We start from the raw sequence: 20,126 nt of genomic DNA, 5'->3' as shown, positions 1-20,126 counted from the left end.
AGCTCCAGCATGACAAGTAGAGCCTGAACCTACTTACTCCTGACTTAAGTAACTACTGCTGATTATTTAGTAAGCAGTGTAATCCCCATGTGCTATGACTTGTGCAAGTATAAGGCATGGCATAAAAGGTGCAGCCATAACACGAGCCCAGATAGTAACATGTTATTCTGCCTGCCAGATGTGTAAGAGGCCTGCACCTCACATTACACGTTATATCAGGCTGGGCGACTCTTCAGCGGCTGTACAACTACAAGAACCAGCATGCCCGGCCATGCAGCCACTTTCAGCCCCACAACAGCTGAGGAGTCTGGACACTCTCGACCATATGCCCAGTTATACCGATCTCTGGCGGTGGGTGAAGTCACAGTGCCCACCTCGGCGATACAGAGTCTTATCCCATCTACATGTAACCTGGCAGCGTTACCCACCTCTCCTGCTCCTTCCTCACTACTCACCATGTGTTTCCTTCCCACAATGCCGTGCGTTACATAACCTTTCACCCCGACTACGGCAGCCGCGAGAAATCAATATTATTCAACGCGTTTCCATGTCCTGGTCTGGTGTCCTTGGCTGTAATACTTCCATGTGGGGTATTATATCTATGTAGCACGGAGACACCACCCTGCATGCCTTCAGCGATCAGTGTGTGACTGTAGGAGGCTGGAGCTGCTGCTTTCTATACTTATGTATTTATGTGTTCTGCTCTTGTGCACAGAGCTTATAATCCATCCTCCATACAGATGCCATGTTTATCCTGAATGTCATGTGATGCAGTGTAGTACTGGTTAGTAATAATTGTTCTTAACTTGGCATAGTAGTGGTGGGCTTTGCCAGTCATTGCTATGGCCACAAGCCCTTTGGGGATGTCACTGTGCAAGAAATGTTCTCTCCTAGTTTACAGAGGGGGGCGCAGAGTACTTGGAACCAGTGGATGGCAGACTTATAATGTCACACCTCCTGATGTACCTCATTACTATTTGCCCCTGAGAGCAGCATCCACCTCTAGAACAGAGAGTGTTTTTAATGTGTTTGACAGATGCATGAAAAGGAAGCAGAAGAAGTGGGCAGCATCTCAAGCCAATGCCCAGCAGTATGACTACCTCCAGGAAGAGGTAAGTCACAGACCTGCACACTTTCCCTGTGTTGGACTCAAATCTCTCTATCTCATTATGTACAAATCTGCATGAATAAATCCGTTCATTGACTTTCAAAAGTCTTAACTTGGTTAACTTTTTAATAGCACCAATTGTGATTGTTACTCCTCTTCCTTCCAAGTCGTTTGCTCTGGTAATGATAGTGTTAAAACTGAATTATTTAGGAGAATATCTTTATGCAGGAGGGAACTGAACAGCAGATGCTCACTGTTAGCACTTCTGCCTTACAGCACTGGGGTCATGAATTCAATTCCCAACCATGTTTCTCCGTGTTTTCATGTGTTTCCTCCGGGTGCTCTGCTTTTCTCTCACACTCCAAAAACAAACTTGTAGGTTAATTGGCTTCTATTAAATTGATCTTAGTCCTTCACGGTTTGTCTGTGTGTATGTTATGGAATTTACTCTGTGTGTATGTTATGGAATTTAGACTGTAAGCTCCATTGGGGCAGGGACTGACCTGAGTGAGTTTTATATACAGCGCTACTGGGTTTTTGCCGGGGCTTGCCCATGCATAACGGGTCGAGGCTGCAGTATGAATGACTCCAGGTCTAATTCCTGGGTCAGCTGACCCGGGAATTAGACCTGGGTCTTTTGGTGGGGTAATTCTTGGGTCCGACCCGGGCCGCCCGCACTATGAACGGTGAGACCCGGGTTTTTTAACCCGGGTCTCGCCCACTAGTGTAAAAAAAAAAAAAATGTATTAAAAAAAAACTTGAAATTAAAAGAAAAAGAATAAAAAAGTCCTCTTACTACCTTAGTATTTCCTCATTGCTGACTGTCCAGCAGGTTACATCAGTCCTATTGGCCAGGGAGAAAAAGTGGACCCTACACCCGGATTACATTATACAGGCATAGGGTCCGCTATTGCCGCTTTAAATGCATAATTTTCTCCCTGGCCAATAGAAATGACGTAATTTCATCATGTAACCTGCCGGACAGTCAGCAATGAGGAAATACTAAGGTAGTAAGAGGACTTTTTTATTCCTTTTTTTTTTTCAATTTATCTTTTTGTTTTTGTCAGATCCGGGTCTTCCCGGGTTCAGTGTGAACCCGGTCGACCCGGGAATTTGCCTGTCTGGGAGCCTGTCCCCCGGCAATATCCCAGGTTCATATACCCGGGATATTGCCGGGGCGGCAGTATGAAAGCAGTATTAGTGCCGCTGTATAAACAGCAGATGATGATGATGACCCCCGTCATTTGTTCAGTGCAGCTTGGCCACATTGCTGTCCTTTATTTATATTGGGACCACAGTATAATTATTTATTAATATTATCCTTCATTTATAAAGAACTGATATATTACACATTACTGTTTTATTATTTATTACTTTAACTATTTCTTAATATTTATTTATATAGTGCCTACATATTGCGTAGCACTATACAAAGAATATTCAAATAAAGAACCATTCACATCAATCCCTGCCCCAGTGGAGCTTACAATCTATGTTCCCTACCACACAAACGTACACTAGAGTTAATGTTGGCAGAAACCAATAAACCTACCAGTATGATTTTGGAGTGATAGAAAGCATGAGCACCTGGAGGAAATCCACACAAACACGGGGAGAACATAACTCCACACTATACTATGAGGGGTTCATGATACAAAAAATGATGTACAATGACATTAATTAGAAGGTAACTATGGACCTGCCCCAATTACCTTACAATCCAAGGAGACCCTTGAAACAACTGTATCCTTGGTGCAAGGACAGCATCTTTCTCGCAGATCTTTTACTGTCGCACATCTGTAAGACAATGACCATTTTACAGATAGGGCCATCAGCTATCATTAACTTAACACCATCCCTAACAATAGCTCCCAGTACAAGTATATACTGGAGAAAGCTACATTACATAAATGTCAGTGGTTAAAAGAGAGGCAACCCCAGTATTTGACTGGGTAATTTGCCCCTACTGCCACCCCATACAGTGGAAACGCATTTTATTAGGCCAGTTTCTACAACTAACTTTTTTCATGCAATTTAGTGCTTTGTGATGTTTTTTTGCCCTGTTTTATGATGATTATTTTTACTATGTAGAAAAATTACTTTTTCCTTTCTTGTCCTTCATAGTAAGTGTTATTTCTTTTCTTACAGGTAGGAAGCCAAATTGCAGATCGCGTGTTTGATGTAGCAAGGTAAGTAGCAAAAGTTTTGTTACCCGGGTATGTCATAGTAATATGATGTAAAATATTCAAATTAGTCTTTATTTCACTTTAAACACAAACATATTGGCGTTTTAAGTGTTCCTATCACCTAGGGCAGTACAAGTCTTTCCAACCATCACCATTATCTTGAGGGACAAATCCAGGATGCCAAGTTGCCATGGTAACAGAAAAAGGCAGCTGTGTTGGCTACTTGTAAAGGGTCTGATTTGTTGCAGTATAGTATATGTGCGATCCTACTCCATTTAGGCTATCTGGCATTTAGTGGCTTGACAACTGAACTAGAGAACCTGTAACAGGTATGTTTTCACCACTTAAAGTTCTGCTTTCACACAAGATTGCTCTCATTCCTGGTCAATAGAAGGTGATGTTGGCCTCCAAAGCCCTGTGGAACACTTTTGAGTGAAGGTATCTTGTGTGGGGTGCCTGGGACAGCTTCTAAATTATGTTTAGTTAAAGTCAGACAAGTGTTAGGTTGGGGTTTTTTTCTGTTTCTTTTTTTTGTGTGTTTTGTTTTTCTGCACTGCTCGCAACCTTGAAATAAAACTGTCTGCAGTCACTTGCACCTAAGCTGCTGTGTGACTGCTGCCATGTGCCCTGTCATCCCCCTAGAGTCCCAATCCCGCTGGCTGATGTCATTACATATAATAGTATAACTCTGAAGAATGGAAAAAGATTGCTCCTCAAACATTTCAAATGCGTTCAACTTTCCCTGTGTGATTCCTTTTTATTTCATGTATTATTATTAATTTATTTGTGTGCTGTAGTACTCAGTAGCATTTGACTAGGATTCAAATAATCCTCTAAGTTAGTCACTACATCAGAACATTCTATTAGAATGTACGTTTACTGGTTGGAGTGTACAAGTGTGGGAGGAGCAATATTCTGGTAAATTCCAAAAGAATACTTTTGCTACAGTACAAATTTCTCCTGATATGAAAACCTACTAGATAAATCTATATAGGAAAATTGCTTTGGTTTGACAGAACTTAAGATTTTTACATTTCAATGTCCTCTGTTTGGAAATATTTACTTTGTGAGCTTGGTGGTGGTACTTTTCCCTCCATTAGGTATGTTTACAAAAATAAATATACAAATATGCAGTTAATGTCTATGTGATTTACTGCTTGTTTAAAGTGCGCCTGCCCTTTACACATAGTGGAGGCAACTTCATTAGGATCCAGTGATGCACCTAAATAACTTCCCAACTGTCAAAGGACTCAGAATAGCAGTTCAACAAAGTTTTCAATGATGATTTCGTATGGTACATAAAATATGGTACATAAAAGTAACGCCCCTATCAATTCCATTAATTATGAATGCTATGCAAGCTATTTCTCTGCATTAATAGATCACTGAGATGAGTAATCTGTTGCTATCTACATACCAGCTACCATTAACTCAATATTACAAGTGATTTATTTCTACAGAGGTGCCACCCCCTTGCCTCGTCATTTGCCCCCAATAATAAAAATTATGTATTTTTTTGAAGATAGATTGAAAACGGTCCCCATGCTGTCTTCGTCCCTTCCTCTGTCCCAAAATGATGTCACCCATTCTCTGTGCCACGTATGACTGTCGCTCAGGATCCATGTGATCCCAAATCTGAAAAAAAAAAAGATGCAGTCACCCCAAATTTTGTGCACACTACTGGTCCTATCCCCTAATTGCTCCCACCGAAGGATTTGCGCACAGTTCCAATATCATTTAAAAACAGAACAAAAAATACTTCTAACCCTAAATGTATATCTATTGTCTCTGGGCCTTTAATTCCATCAAGACTTGTAGATATTTGGTGTCTCTATGCTCTGGAGAACGACCTAATTAAACTGTCCATTTGCCTAAAATTAATTTTGGGAAGAATTAATCAGCGAAAATGTAATTTGGTTTTCTCATTTTCCCTTTTTGTTTTTCCATTTTTTCTGTATTGAAATCCCTTAAAATAAAAAACAAACAAACATTTATTCCAATATGCTACCATATGAAGGCCTGATTTGTTCCATAATTTTTTTTTAAATAAAATGGGCTTGGATAGATTAAAAAATAGAAATCTCTTGAACTTTCATAAAAATGAGTCTGGTGATGAAGAGGTGAAAACCCTCAGGTTATTAAGTGGTTAAGGAACACAGAATATTATCAGGTCATATCTTCCTCATAATTGTCCAGCTGTTCTCGAGTTGTTGATTTATTAAATCATGACATGAATATATTTGTATTTCCTTTGCAGAACCTTTCCTTTTGCTTTAGATCTTGGTTCTGGAAGAGGTTATATACCACATTATTTAACAAAGGTATGTATAGTACCCTTTTCTGAAATATGTTTAACACAGGTCAGACACTTTTAAATGAGTTAACCACCTTAGGTCCACCCATGTTATTTAGGGACATGCCCCCTGTTCCCCTTTCAGAGGTGGAGTACTACAAACACCCAGCCGCCCCTTCCTGGAATTAGTTTGCACTAAATACTGAGCAGAGTTTTTTTATTATACGAATAGTAATTGCTGTTTTCTTTGTGCTACTTATTTGCTTGTGGAGTTCTCCACAGTGTATAGCAGATGTGTGATGGGGTATTGAACATAACTTTGTGTGTTTGGGAGGATTGCTGTGTGTGTGTGCAGATGAACTTTACTGGCCTTTTGGAGAGAATTCAGAGTCTGTTACTACAGGTCTGTTCGCCCTCTGTGGTTTAGTGTTTCTTCCCTGTACCCTAATGGTCTCTTTACTGTTTCTAACTCCAGTTTCTATGCATCTGACAAGAAATGTACATGTTTCACTTATTATTTTCACAAATGCATATATACAAGTGTCCTATTATGGGATCATTGACAGTACAAGCAATAACAACGAAAAACGTGTTCTGAAGGTGTATTTGACTCTTGGAGCAGTATCCATGATTAATTGCAGGGGAATAATCTTTTCATTTGCAGGCAAGACAGGTGGTGGTTTCAACAGTCAGGGATGGTAATTAAAGGTGTGGATCTGTTGCTCAGAGACAGCATGACTTGGATATTGTATGAATGGGAGAAGTAAAGGAGAATGTAGTCAGTAGTCACACCTAGACTGAGAAGGATAGTATCATTGTGTCACGGTCTGGAGACAGGATAGGAGCACAGTGGCAGGGAGTAAGGCTGGCTAACAGGAGGTAAGATGGTAAGGAAGGTCAAACAAGCCGGGTTCGGTACACAGAGAGGCGGAGAGGTCCAAAGGTAGAGGCAGAGGCGAAGTGGAAGGCAAGCCGAGGTCGGTACACGAGTAGTAGATGCTGGTAATCAGGAGCAGGAGCTAGATCACAGGCACAGAGCACAATAATCAGGCACTGGAGATAGGAACTGGCCAGGCTTTTATAGGAAGTCAAGGGGTGGAGCTAAGGCATGCTGGAAGATCAGGAGATCACTGGAACTGATCTATAACACTGAATAAAGGCAAGGAACTGTCCAGCAGCCAGAATAGCTCAGTCAGTAGAGCAGCAGTCCACAGAGGCAGAAGCCCTGGGTTCAAATCCTGACACATTGACTGTTAAAGAGATATCATGAGGAGCAAACCTGGCCAACCTGTGGCTCTCCAGGTGTTGTGAAACTACAAGTCCCAGCATGCCCCTCCAGCTATCTGCTGGCAGAACTACAGGTAAAGCATGCTAGGGTTTGTAGTTTCACCTGGAGTGCCACAGCTTGGCCAGGCCTGATGTAGAGCTTTGGAAGACAATGGAGGGAATATAATCAGTTTATATTTTTATATGTTTAAATATATCGGATATAATTTATATTTTGAACCATTCCTGAACAGATGGCTGTTAGACATTTAAGATGTTGGCTAATACAAAAGGAGTAAGTTTATGAGTGGAGAGTTAATTTGTGTACAAGGGACACTGCAGCTCTTATGTGGATACCAGTTTACCTATAGAGGTGGTGTTAATAGAGGGCTTATGACCAATCCTTGGAGTAGTCCAACAGAGAGAGGTTGGGGAGAGGATGACTAATTGATGGAAACTGAATAATTGATTAAGTATGATGAATACCAGGGGTGGATCACCGATTCCCATGAAATGGAGTCTGGTGGTACAGAGAGTCAAATCAAAAGATAGATCGAGGAAGATTTGGACGGAAGATTCACCTTTTGATGTGTCTATTAAGAGATTGTTCATACATTTCTCATCAGAATGCAGATTGTTTTTTATATGTAGTAGTCTGCAATGTCACTCAAAATGTACTCGTATGAAATACATTCTCTGAACATTGTTTACATTCGTTTTGGACAAAAATGTGCAAAAGCTAGGAGCAAGCATCATGTCAGGAGCCAGCAATATTGTAGGGTGGAGACATTACACACACATTTGTGTCCCCACACACCTGCTTATTTTTTTTTATCAGTAACTAGATTAATTTACCCCTTGAAGATGTAGCTGCAGAGTGATTCCTCTCCAAGGTGTCACCTAAGGCTAGGTACACACTACAGGAAAAGTGTAACGATTAGTGATTTTAACAATGATGGGGAGAGAAATCCCATTCAGCATGCTGATTCGTGTTTACACATTATACCCGATTACCTTCAAATCTGTGCTCTTCATCTGTCATAACCATCAGCTCAAAGTGACAGCTGTCATGGGACCTTGGCTATGTGTGCCTGTACCCCCCCTCCTCCCCTTAATCTCTTAATCTGTCGTTCCAATTCCGCAGAGTGAATACATACTGCAGAATTGGAACGCTATTGTTTCATCGTTGAACATCGTTTTCAAGTCAGTTTGAAAATCTCAAACAACGATTTTATGAGCTTTGGAACGATAATTGTTCATTGTTCCAGGGCACACTACTGTGATATCGGGTCAGTCAGTAGTTTATTGTCTGATTGGCCTGATACTCAGTAGTGTGTACCTAGCCCAGTGTGTACCTAGCCTCTTCTTTACACAGGGCAGAAATATCTTGGTGCTTCTTATCAAAGCATTTTTGTAGGTTAGAGTTAGTTTTACTAATCAGAAGGCAGCAAACATTGGACATGGTTTTAGTGTTTTTCCCCAGGGCTAGGAGCTCCACATCATTATGTTCTAAAATAATTCTGCCATTAACAAATTGCTGAGTAGCATCATGTCGAATTTGTAAGTATCCAAAGAACTAATTGAAGGCACTCATTGGTCAGGGACCATGGACATTTAGAAAGTGTCTGTTTACAGTCTCCAAGGTTGGCTCTCATCATCTATGGTATTTTAGTGTCTTACAGGAGCCATGCAGGGCTGTTCTCCTTTAGGCTAGGACATGAGCAATTTTTAATATGTACTTTAAAAAAAAAAAAGTAAATCAAATTATTTTTATATAATGTGACTAAATTCTTCCTGTTTCAAAATCAGCATCTTTTTCTACCTCACAAACATACCTGGATCCCAAACTTTCTCAGTTCTAGGCACCCTTAGAGTCTCCATCATTTTTTCAAGGCACCCCTAAATCAATATAATTGCCAAGTAGTCCCCCTCCTTGCTTTCCACTGGCCCTGGCCGCTGCACTCCAGGAAGCCACGGCGCACAGTTTGGGAACCACTGCCTTACATATTGTAAACATGGAATAAAAATATTTTTAATATAGTTCTGTAAAGACACAACATTGAAAAGGAATGCTTTCTTTTGAATATTATTGTTTTGCTGTAAATCCTGTTCAGTATGTCAGATAGGAGGGATGCAAAAGCACAGTTTATTTTCTGAGGTTCTCAAACAGCATGGACAAAATAAGATACACCTCATACGTTTACCTTTTTAGAGCCAGCAGGTGTCACTGTTGCTGCTTAGGAATAAAATAAGTGTAGTTACCACTGAGTGTGTTCTAATAAGCCCCACTAGAAATAGAAGGGACTTCTGAAAGACGCATATGCGTAGAGCTGTTTTATTTTAATGTTAGTAAAAACACATGGTGTTACTAATGTTATAGACATTCCTGAAGAAAAGAACAAGAGAAAAGTGCCAGTGGGTATAGTTATACTAGAATTAATGATTTCTAGTGTCACATCTGTATACAGACATTTTACTAACATTAGGGGGCAGATTCAATTCCCTAAATATGCGCAAGTGCCTCCGTAACAGCTGCGGATATTTTTTGTCAGAAGTAAAGCTGATTTTATTTGTTCTTAGGAACATCGCGGACAATTGAATCTGCCCCTAGAAATGCTAGTAAAAAACTCATGTAAAAAACATCAGTTGGTTTGAGCCCTTTGGGGCATATTGAATTGTTGGTGTTACAGCCAAAATTAACGCGCCCTGCGCACTATTACCGTCATTACGGTTATATTGCGCGTAAATACCGGTATTACGGTACTTTTCTCGCTGGATTTCAGCTTGCGGCTCAGGGAGCTGCGAGCTCAAATCCGGCTTACTATTACCGTAATACCGATAATAGTTTTTCTGCGGCGGAAACCGCGGACAATTGAATATGCCCCTTAGAGTTTTTTTGATAAGTCTCAACTCTAGAGAATCAGACATGTGATGCAAAACAGTTCCTAATCTGACCACATACCTACTGATGGGTTTTCTTTGTGTGTGTGTTTAAAAATGTAACTCATTTGACATAAATTTGTTACTACTATTTTCAATAGCATTGAGGAGCTGTACGCTTCCTCATTGTGTTTATAATAGCGAAGAATAAAACACAATGTGGATTGCTATCACTTAAGTAACCGCAGCAGTGGAAATGATTAAACAACAAAACCATGGTTTCTAATGTCAAACCCGTTTTTCATGCGTTAAAAACACATGTAATAAGCGCCAGTGGGTATGAGCTCTTAGAGTTAAAATAGTTAGCAATACTATACCAGGATTATGTGCTGGGACAGACGTATAAAGCCAAATATCGTACAATGGGCCTGTTTCATTAAGGAAAGGAAAGCAAAAAAATTTGTACGTTTTCTCCTGGACAAAACCATGTTAGAATGCATGAGATGCATATTCGTTTATTATTTTTCACATAAGTTAAATACTGGCTGTTTTTTCATGCAACACACAATACGTGATAGCTTTATTTTTACACTGAAATTTAAAGTTGATCTAGGACATGCCCTACTCCAACTATAAATATGTCCCCACGTTTTAAATTTAGCTCCCCCTCCAATGCAGCATGGTTTTGCCGAGGTACAAAGTTACTATTTTTTTTGCTTTACTTTCCCTAATGAATCAGGCCCAATGTGTTTAATACTTTACAAAACAGGAAGGTTCCATGTTCCTTTTAACCAAATGCATGTGAAAAATGCATATGCTGCTCATGGCCAATATATATGGCATGGACCATATAGCTGAGATATATGGCAATGGGAAAGTAGTCAGATCTGCTTTTCGATGGCTTGCATTCAGGAAGACAGAGGTCTTTGCAGACGATGGTTCACCACATCCGTGAGGCATCCAAATATCTGGCAGATTCTATCTGGTCACGTTTCTCTTTTGGCTCTAGAATTTCAGTTTTCAGGGATCTCGGGCCGCCACTCTCTCTGGCATATCGTAAAAGACTTTCGATTATCTGACTTTTTCAGGAGATGTTTTCTTGGTCCTAAACTGGACAAGATGATCAACCAATGTGGTTTTTTAGTTCCTTTCTGCCTGCCAACATTCCTAGAGTGCAGTGCATTAGGCAGTGTCCTTCACACAGCAGGGACATTTAGGGGTCAGACTTTGGTGGCTCAGTCTTTTTCCATTCGTGGAGGGCAACTATGAGGAAAGGAGGTTGTGCTAAGTGCCCAGCTTCTAAATCCTTCAGAAAGTCAGTCAACATGACAGACAGGTGGTCCACCGAGTTACGCCTGTGGGTGGGAGCCCGTCTACTGCTTTTCAGACATCTGTGGGTCTGTTCCACTTCAGTCTTCTGGGTGAGAGACATTATAGATCAGGGTTACCGGATGGTTCTCCTTGGTGCATCACCCTGACGTTTTTTTCCCACCGGGCTTCCTGGCACTGAGGGAGATATTCAGGTATTTATTTCCTCACGGAGGGGTAGGTTATTCTAAAACCGGAAGAGCATAAAGGAACAGGGTTTCCTTAAAACTCTTTCTGATCAAATAAACAGGCGGATTATTTTGTCCCATTTAGAATGTCAAGTCTCTGAATTCTCAGGTTCGTCTGACAGATTCAATGGGGTTTTTGAGGTCTGCCATACATGGCATGAAATAGAACAAGTTTATGGTGTCCAGGAACACCAAATATGCTTCCTACGGGTTTCGATCTGGGAAAGCCGTAAAAATCTTAATCAGTTTCCAGTTTTGTGCTTTACTTTTGATGTGTCAACCACACTGCTGTCAGCACTCCCAATATAATACCACAGAGAGAGCGTAGTGAACTAAGTGATTTTTATTAAACACCGATTACAAGGGTTTCAGGATGCAGTACGGTATGGTATGGTAGAAAAAGCAAGAGAACTCTGTAAACAACAGATGCAGAATGCGATGGTCTGCCGGACTGAACCACGGAGTAGTGATGACACACAAGGTGCGACGGTCTGCGGAGAAAAGCACTGAAGGTAACGGACACAGGTTTCCAGCTAGATAGCAAATAGAAGCACCGGTGAGCAGGAGGTGGAGATTGCTAGTAACAATCTACAACAGGTTAGTCCTCTGTAACACTGGAGAGATGAGAGCAGGTATTGATGGTAATACTCTGCAGCAAGATAATGCTGAAACAGTGGAGAGTTGCAAGCAGGTACAGAGTCACAGACAAGCCGAGTTAGGGGTCACAGGAAGAGGTGCAAAAAAACAGAGGGAAGAGTAGAGGTCAATACCAGGAGATCAATCGGGATAGCACACAGGAAAAGCAAATTAGGTAAAGGCAACAGATGACCTGGCAAAGGCTGCTGGGACAAGCAGGCTTCAATAGGCCAGAAGCAAGTGTTTAGCATCCTGGAGTAACGAGTCAACTCTGTTAGGTAAGAGAGCAGTCTAAGTACCACAGTGGCCCCTTTGGTGAAAAAGTGGTACTACAGGCAGGATACATAAAGACAGACAGAGACACACACACACACACACACACACACACACACACACACACGTCCAACATAGTTCCTGGCAGACAGGAACTACAGGATGCAGATTGCGACAGCTGCTAGTTATCACAAAGATCAGGGCAATCCTTTCTTGTATGGAAGATCTCTTGATCACAGCGGTATTTCCAGCCTTGCTTCTAGCCCATGTACAAGAGACAACAAAGATGTTTGAGACCCATGGGGGGATTTATAATGATTGCTAGCCTAGCCTTATTCCTACTCAGAGTCTTGTACTTCTAATCCTGTGATTCGCCTCTCAACAGCAGAGGGTATTCTTGTTAAAGGACAAAATAGGCATCAGTGTGGTAAAGTCTCTTTTGGCTTTTAGTCAGACATCTGTCCTCTTTCACACGTAGGTCTTCAGAAGGATGGTCTCAACCTATCAGTCTGTACAGTTTGCACAGTTTTGTTCTAGGAAGTTATAGATGAAGGTAATTTCATAAAGGAACAAGTCAGACCACAGCTTAGTTCATCAGACTCTAGACTCGTCAGTCACTCATTGGTGGCAGAGAGTAGACAAACTGAACAGGGGTTGTCTTTTTGGTGGCTTACATCAACCTTCAGGAAGGCATCAAGAGATCCATTGCAATGAGAAAAACAAACAGGGTCTTGCATGGGGTGGAACATAATGTTTCAGCAGTATCGGTTGTGTTCATCCTAGGGGTAGCCACTAGAAGTCCGTTTTTTTCTCAGCGGGAATACCATACGTTCTGGAGAATGGTCTGCATATACAAAAGTTTTTTCATCAGATTGTGGAAAGTTGTGTCGGCCAGTTGTAGACATGTTAGCATTTTGGTTGAACCGCAAGGTGGAACAGTTTTGCTCAGTGACAGGGGATCCAATACCATACTCACTAGATGCAGCATCGGTCCTAAGGAAGTTTTTGCTGTCTGTTTTCTCCAATAGCAATGTTCCCATGTCTTTCAAATATTTGAAAGAGAGAGGTACCAGGTGCCACTGGTAGCACTGATTTGGCCATGATGGTTGTGGTATACTGATGTCTAAAAGTTGGATAGGCCAACCTTGATGACTGCATTTAAGTTAGGATCTGTTGCATAAGGGACTGTTTTCCATCATGGTTTAGAGCGGCTGGTTTTAATGTTATGGTAGTGATAGCCATGATTCTTAAGGCAAAAGGGTTTTATGACAGTTCTTGTCAAGACCATGCTTAAGAACACCAGTTTGGCAAATACTATGACAGGGTCTGGAGATGCAAAAGAAGAGTTTTCATATCACTTCTATTCAGTTTTTGATGGACGGAATAGACAATGGTTTATGACCTAGTTCTTCATAGTTCATCACCTTTCTCTTCAGCCTAAAGTGGGTAAAATTCCACTTAAATCAGAATATTGTGATTCCTGCTTTGAGCTGTGATTAATTGGTGGAAGAAGAGCCGTTTTCTTAACTTATTTGGATGTTGTCAGCACTTTAAGAATCTATGTCAAGAGGTCTCTTGAGATTCGGAAAATTGATGATTTTTTTTTTTTTTTTTTTAAATATTTCTTTTTGATGCCTTTGAAAGTGTCAAAGCCCTGTTTTTGATAATGGTAAGGCTCAATCTAGCAGGTCAGTAATCACATCTTGGGTGGCAAGGCAGCCTTGGCTGAGCAACTGTGTCAGGCAGGTTCCGTGTGTTTGTGTCCAAAGATGCCAGTTTTTGTGGGAAGGTGGTGCGCACTGTAACATATGAGCATACCCACCCTAAGGGGCATATTCAATTCTTTAGTTTCCCCGTGGCGTTAAAACTATTACCGTTATTACGGTAATAGTAAGCTGGATTTCAGCTCGCACCTCCCTGAGCCGCGAGCTGAAATCCAGCGAGAAAACTACCATAATAACGGCATTTACGCACACTAATACCATAATAATGGTAATAGTGCGCGCGCCGCGAGATTTTTGACTATAACGCCAAGAATTGAATATGCCACTTAGAGTTGGTTTTCAGATGTGCCCATGATCCCCAGAGTCCCCCAATTGAATAATAGAGTACAGGATTTTGGACACACAGGTTGTTTAGCATTTTCTCCCTCCCCTGACTTGTGCACCCACACACCCGTGCCCTCCCCTGACTTGTGCACCCACACACCCGTGCCCTCCCCTGACTTGTGCACCCACACACCCGTGCAGTTCCCTCACTTGTGTACCCACACACCCGTGCCCTCCCCTGACTTGCTTAGCACATGCAGACATTTTAAAAGTTCCAGGTAGGTGCCAGTATACCCCAAGATCTCCAGTGTCATCCAGTAAACTTAGAGAAAATGATTTTAGCAGAAGTACAAAATTACTGTTTTTAAAAAATAAACAGAGCCAGGGGCAAAACATAAAGTGCAACTCTGCATAAACTTATGTAGAGTAGCTTACCAATTAATGTTTTAGAGACAAGTACAGCAAATGAATATAAGTAATCCTAGGATATATACAGTTCTATATAGTCGCAAGAAAACACCTCAGTCCACAAGAGTTAAGGGAAATAGTGACACCGCTATCTATGTTACAGGCCATGCGTAAATAACCAATGTCTACTACTCGCCCACTGTAACAGGACTGTGGAAGTCTACATCGAAAATTAAGTGCTGCTAGGCATTTTAAACTCAATTGTTGTGGACGGTAGACCTCCGCAACATGGGAGACAGCTAGTGCCTCTTGAAGATGGGATCCTGGCCCACAAATGTGATATTTTACAATCAAATAATAACAATGTGTATTTTTAAATAAAAATGGGCTTTTATTGCTCAATATTTATTCTTTGTAGGTCCTTTTACAGAGCAAAACTTTTGTTCAAAACTGTATTCATCAATATCGCCAGCCATGGACTTTTACTTCTTTCATATCTAAAATAAAATGAAATTTGTTTAATTAAGAGCCACTAGTTTAACTGGGATAACATAGACCTTGTGCAGAACATGTTTAAATGAGGGAGGTATGACCGTGCAAAAATAAGACTGACTTAGTAGACTGAATATTTCCGACCTGCCATTAAAATCTATGTTTCTGCTATGATCTAGCTGCAGATTCTGACACAGATGTCAAATGATAATACACCCACTCACTGGCTGCTGTGGGTACTCCATTCCATCCCTAAATACTGGAGACAAGCTGTTCACAGGAACACTTGGCATTTTTACTGATGTTATAAATGAGCAGACTACAGTTTGGCATGTAAGAGACATAGTAGTTACCCCTGCAGCTTATAGCAGGTTCATGTCATGTCTGGTGAATGTTACCTGAAAGCCAGCAGAAAGAAATCACCTTGCCTTTGACTCAATATTTTGATTTTCCCTTCTTGTTTTTTTCATGCTCTCTGGAAACCATTTTGCTGTAGCAGTTCACTAATAAAATCTTGTTTATCAGTAGAGACGCCAAGTAATCCCTGTCAAGGATGCTAAACAACTTCACTGCTGTGCTTTATTTTAACTTTGTTGACACAGCAGTTATAAAGCATAGTGATATTTTTCTACTTTAATGGCTAAACTAATTTATTGCACAAATGCAATCCTGGAGCATACTTTATAAACATGCCACTTCTTGTTTTACATTTATATTTTATTTTACCTTGTTTTGGGTCCCCCCCTCCCTCTGATTTACTTTTGGAATCATTTTTGCGAGCTCCAGTGGTCCACAGTAATGCTCGCATGCATAGTTTTGCATTAATGTCTGTCGCATATCATTTACCATCTGCTGGCCTCCTTTCCATACATCAAATTGTTGTTGTAGCTTAGTGGTGAATAAACAGCACTGTTTAGTGTCTGCATGCCTGCTAGCAGCTCCAAAATAACAGAACTAAGTAGTGTGGCAAAATATGCTTCTTGTAATTTTGACATTTTGATTTAGTGATATTCTTAATGACATATTTTAATTCAGAATTCGCAACTGTCAAAAAACAATTCATGCTTCAGCAAGCAATATTCACTTACCATCATTGCAGCAATGTACAATAGATTCTGAACATCTATAGGACAAAGGACAACCTGTGACTTTCCAGCTGAAGATCTACTATAACCCCCAGCATGCTTTGACTGGATAGAGTAGATAACTGTATAAAATGGTATGTTCCTATTTGGATGCATAGAGTGATAGCAGTATTAGGAATGAGGTCTTGATTCTACTTTACAGGCAGATAAACATCATTTTGATTATTGTGTTTAGTTTTGGAAACCCGTTTAGTAGGATATTTGAAAAGATCTACAGAAAGGGTACAACAATGGTGCAGGGTATAGAACAAACATTACATGGAACACTTATGCAGAATAATTGTACAGCTTAGAGAAGAGAAACTTTAAATTACATTGTAGGTTTTACCAAGATTTAGGAGATATGTGTCTCCAGAACTATGTCGAGCTGCAGAGAAAGGGGGCACAACCTTACATTTGTGGGGGAAAGCTCAGGAGTACTGTTGGATGCAACTTGCTCTATTTATTTGAGTTCACTGCAAGTGAATGCATTGGGGTCACCAGAGTATCCTCCATTGCTCCACACCCCATCTAACTAACTACATTGGAGAGCTGCATGGTCAACACATTAAAGTGGATGCTGGAACAGGGGCTGTACTTTGCCTCATCCCTGCTCAGTCATCCAATTTGCGGTATCTGTTCTAAAAGCATCAAGAAGTATTATTGAACCATAATGTGATAATCATGTTGAGTTTTGCTGCAGCACAGTGGAATGGTATCATAAAGGATCACAAGAACTAAAATACAAGTTGCCTGATTTAGAGGAACTGCTAATAATATTCTTAATTAAGTCTGTAATGTCTATACAGAACCTTAATATTTGACTTTGTATTTACCCTTGCATCCATACTTCAATTGTTATTGCCTAAACTGGAGTCACTTCCAGACAACACTAATGGCGCCAAATGGGGCCCTGTTATTTGGATTGAGCGCCAAGTGACCAGGTTTTTCCAGTTTGTCCATCCCAGCTGGACATAGATCTGGAGGTTTGGCAATCAGCGAATTGTCCGCATCTTAATTTGTGCATCCATCTTAAGAGGATTTGTGCAGTGTCCATGGGGGAAGGGAGATTACCCACAGGAAATCTGATTTACATAGAAAAGTATCTCTGCCCATGATCTAAATCTTATCTCAAATATCTTCCATTCTGATACACTTCATTTACATATCTACTATATAAAAGCCTAGTGGCGTGTGTCTGTGTGGGAAAAAAAAAACCAAGCTGCAGCGCCACCTGCTGGGCGAAGTTATACACTGACCTACTAAATTCTTAGTGTGTGTGGAAAAAAAACTCAGAAAGGGCTGAGATTTGGTATACTGAGATGTTTTTAATTTGTTAATTTAATTTAATTTGTTAATTGTTAAAAGTGTTTATAAAGATTTTCTTGAAGGAGAAGTGACAGTTGGGAGTGGTTGGTGGTTGCCAGGGGTGACAGTTGGGAATGGTTGGTGGTTGCCGGGGGTGACAGTGGGGAGTGGTTGGTGGTTGCCCGGGGTGACAGAGCGAGAGGAGTGTGATACTCAGGACCGCTGAGAGAGATCCCTGTGTCTGGATAGACATCTGGATAGATGTGGCGATAAAGATGAAGGATGAGGTGATGGAGAAAAATGATGAGGTGGTGACATGTGGACAAAACCACGTTAAAAAAGGGCGCTTGCATCGGGAAGTAACGCTCTTCCCCTGAGGAGGCCTGGCCTAGCCCCAAATGCATGACAAGAACCTTTTTAACACCTTAAGTAGCTTGATTTGACTAGAATGCATGAGTATCATGCACGGGTTAACTTGTACTGTATATGTGCATATTGGTTGTATCTCCTTTATATAGGCCTAGTTGTACTTCAGGTTATTGGCCCTCTAAATAACAACACTCTCGATAGTATAACAGATTTACAAAAACATATAATTGTAGAGAACATTATCTTCCCACAAACCCTGCACTATGTAAGAAATATTTGTGAAGATGGAGAATCAATGAACATAGACATCACTTACATTCCAAGACATATTTACTACCACTGTGAGTTCTAAGTCTTGTCTAAAAGTATCCGTGCTTGTTCCATTTTCTGCACAAAACACAATGGGCCTGCTTCATTAAGGACAGCAAGGCAAAAAAAGGAGTAAATTAGTTTTATATATTGCACATAAAGAAAATACTGACTTTTCTGTCATGTAGCACACATATACTTGAAAACTTTATTTTTACACTATAATTTAAAGCTGATCTAGGACATGCCCTACCCCAACTATAAATCTGTCCCCACATTTTAAATTTACCTCACCCTCCAAAGCAACATAGTTTTGCTGAGATGCAAAGTTACTTTTTTTTATTTTTGCTTTGCTCTCCTTAATGACTAATATATCACAAACTTAAATAAAGCTATACAATGCACAGTGACTGTGATCTCCAATCGTGTTTATATAACAGTGTTATGGCTTCCAGTTTTGCTTACGAGATTGGAGTTTGTGCAGTACTTTGTGCTTAATGGCTGATATCTGTGTGTTATTATCCCAGTAAAAGATGTGTGTGCAGAAATGTCTGTAGTAAACATGACTGGGGCTGACTTATACTGTGATGTATGGGCAAGTTGCTGCCGGCGCCTTGGAATAATGCCATAGGCAATTTAGAAGGTTAAATATCTCTGCAAATGCGACTGATACATGGGATTCTATATATTTTGTGGTATGTGGTTATTCTTATCAGCACAATATTTGTAGGAGCTGTTTATTGTGATAGTAGTACAGACTGGATATTCATGGCCTTGTTTTCTTTTATGCACAGGAAACCGTAGAGAAATTAGTTCAAGCCAACGTGTGTGAGGAGGCTCTGGTAAGAGAGATGCTTCTCTATTCTGTAACTATTATGTTTCACCTTATAAAAGTGGACCTGTTACACACACAGGGGCAGCCATTTTGTGGGAGCCAATATTAATAAGAAGGCAGCCTATCTACAAACTAGTGACATCACTGAGGGGGCCACTTTTTGCCTCATGTCTCAGTAATGTCACTACTTCCTAGTGAATTGACAGGCTGGATACTGGTTCCACCAGCAGAATGGCGGCACCCAAGTCCACTTTAAATTCTGCACATTTTTTTTTTAATACATAATTGTTATATTTGTGGCTTTCTATGTCTCTAGAAAAACACTGCGGTTTCTGAAATTCCAACAGTAAATGTTGTCGCGGATGAGGAATTTCTGCCTTTTAAAGATAACACCTTTGACCTTGTTGTCAGCAGTCTAAGGTATGAAGTTTCAATATCTGTCATCGAAACATTTTGCATCCAATCACTACATTATTATATATGAGCAACACTACAGTCAGACAGAAGATATTTGGAGAAAGGGTTTTCCCTCCTTGTCTTGCAGAATAGTGGTGGCCCCACGTGCACAGTTTCTAGGAACCCTGTTATATCTTCAGTTCTTCAGTCACTGTGAAACACACTGAGACTGATTCATCTTCACCCACAACCTGCGCTAAACTTGCATTTAAATAACGAGCACGCAACTTGAGCATAGTTTCAACCGTATTCAAATATAAGCGGATCTCCATATACGTTTCCATTTGAATCTGGGTGTAGTACGTTCTGGCTAAACCGTACTTGACAGAACAGAGTGCAGGAAACGCGCATGTATATGTGCAATGTAATGTCCTATCCAGAACGTATGCACCAAAGAAATATTTTATATAGCAAATTAACAACTATTTATACTATAATAAAAGTATTTGTTAAAAAAATCAAAATTTTTTCTTTAATAGATAATACATAAATCAGGATGTTCTTAATGCGTACTGTACATACAATGCATTTTTTTTAATTCTGTCTTACTTGCATACACATGTTCCGTGCTATCTAGTG

At 40.5% G+C, this 20,126-nt stretch overlaps 2 protein-coding genes across 5 annotated transcripts in view; one reads left to right on the top strand and one right to left on the bottom strand.

Moving 5' to 3' along the window:
- ESF1 (ESF1 nucleolar pre-rRNA processing protein) overlaps window positions 1-517 on the bottom strand; it is a 35,222-nt gene extending 34,705 nt beyond the window's left edge. The window contains exon 1 of one of the 4 annotated variants that reach the window (XM_075203947.1): window positions 456-517. The gene's annotated coding sequence lies outside the window, so the exon portion shown is untranslated. The other 3 variants (XM_075203948.1, XM_075203946.1, XM_075203950.1) reach the window with 3 other exon arrangements.
- The window catches only part of NDUFAF5 (NADH:ubiquinone oxidoreductase complex assembly factor 5), a 34,146-nt gene continuing 14,535 nt past the window's right edge, over window positions 516-20,126 (top strand). Inside the window, exons 1-5 of the mRNA XM_075203951.1 lie at window positions 516-1,112; window positions 3,257-3,297; window positions 5,552-5,615; window positions 19,051-19,098; window positions 19,408-19,511. Of these exons, the coding sequence (XP_075060052.1) occupies window positions 843-1,112; window positions 3,257-3,297; window positions 5,552-5,615; window positions 19,051-19,098; window positions 19,408-19,511 (527 nt within the window). The 5' untranslated portion in view covers window positions 516-842. The remainder of the gene's footprint in view (window positions 1,113-3,256; window positions 3,298-5,551; window positions 5,616-19,050; window positions 19,099-19,407; window positions 19,512-20,126) is intronic.

Source organism: Mixophyes fleayi, chromosome 3 (genome assembly GCF_038048845.1).
Source record: "Mixophyes fleayi isolate aMixFle1 chromosome 3, aMixFle1.hap1, whole genome shotgun sequence".
In the NCBI taxonomy this organism is placed as follows: domain Eukaryota; kingdom Metazoa; phylum Chordata; class Amphibia; order Anura; family Limnodynastidae; genus Mixophyes; species Mixophyes fleayi.
This window is presented reverse-complemented; position numbering and strand designations above follow the sequence as displayed.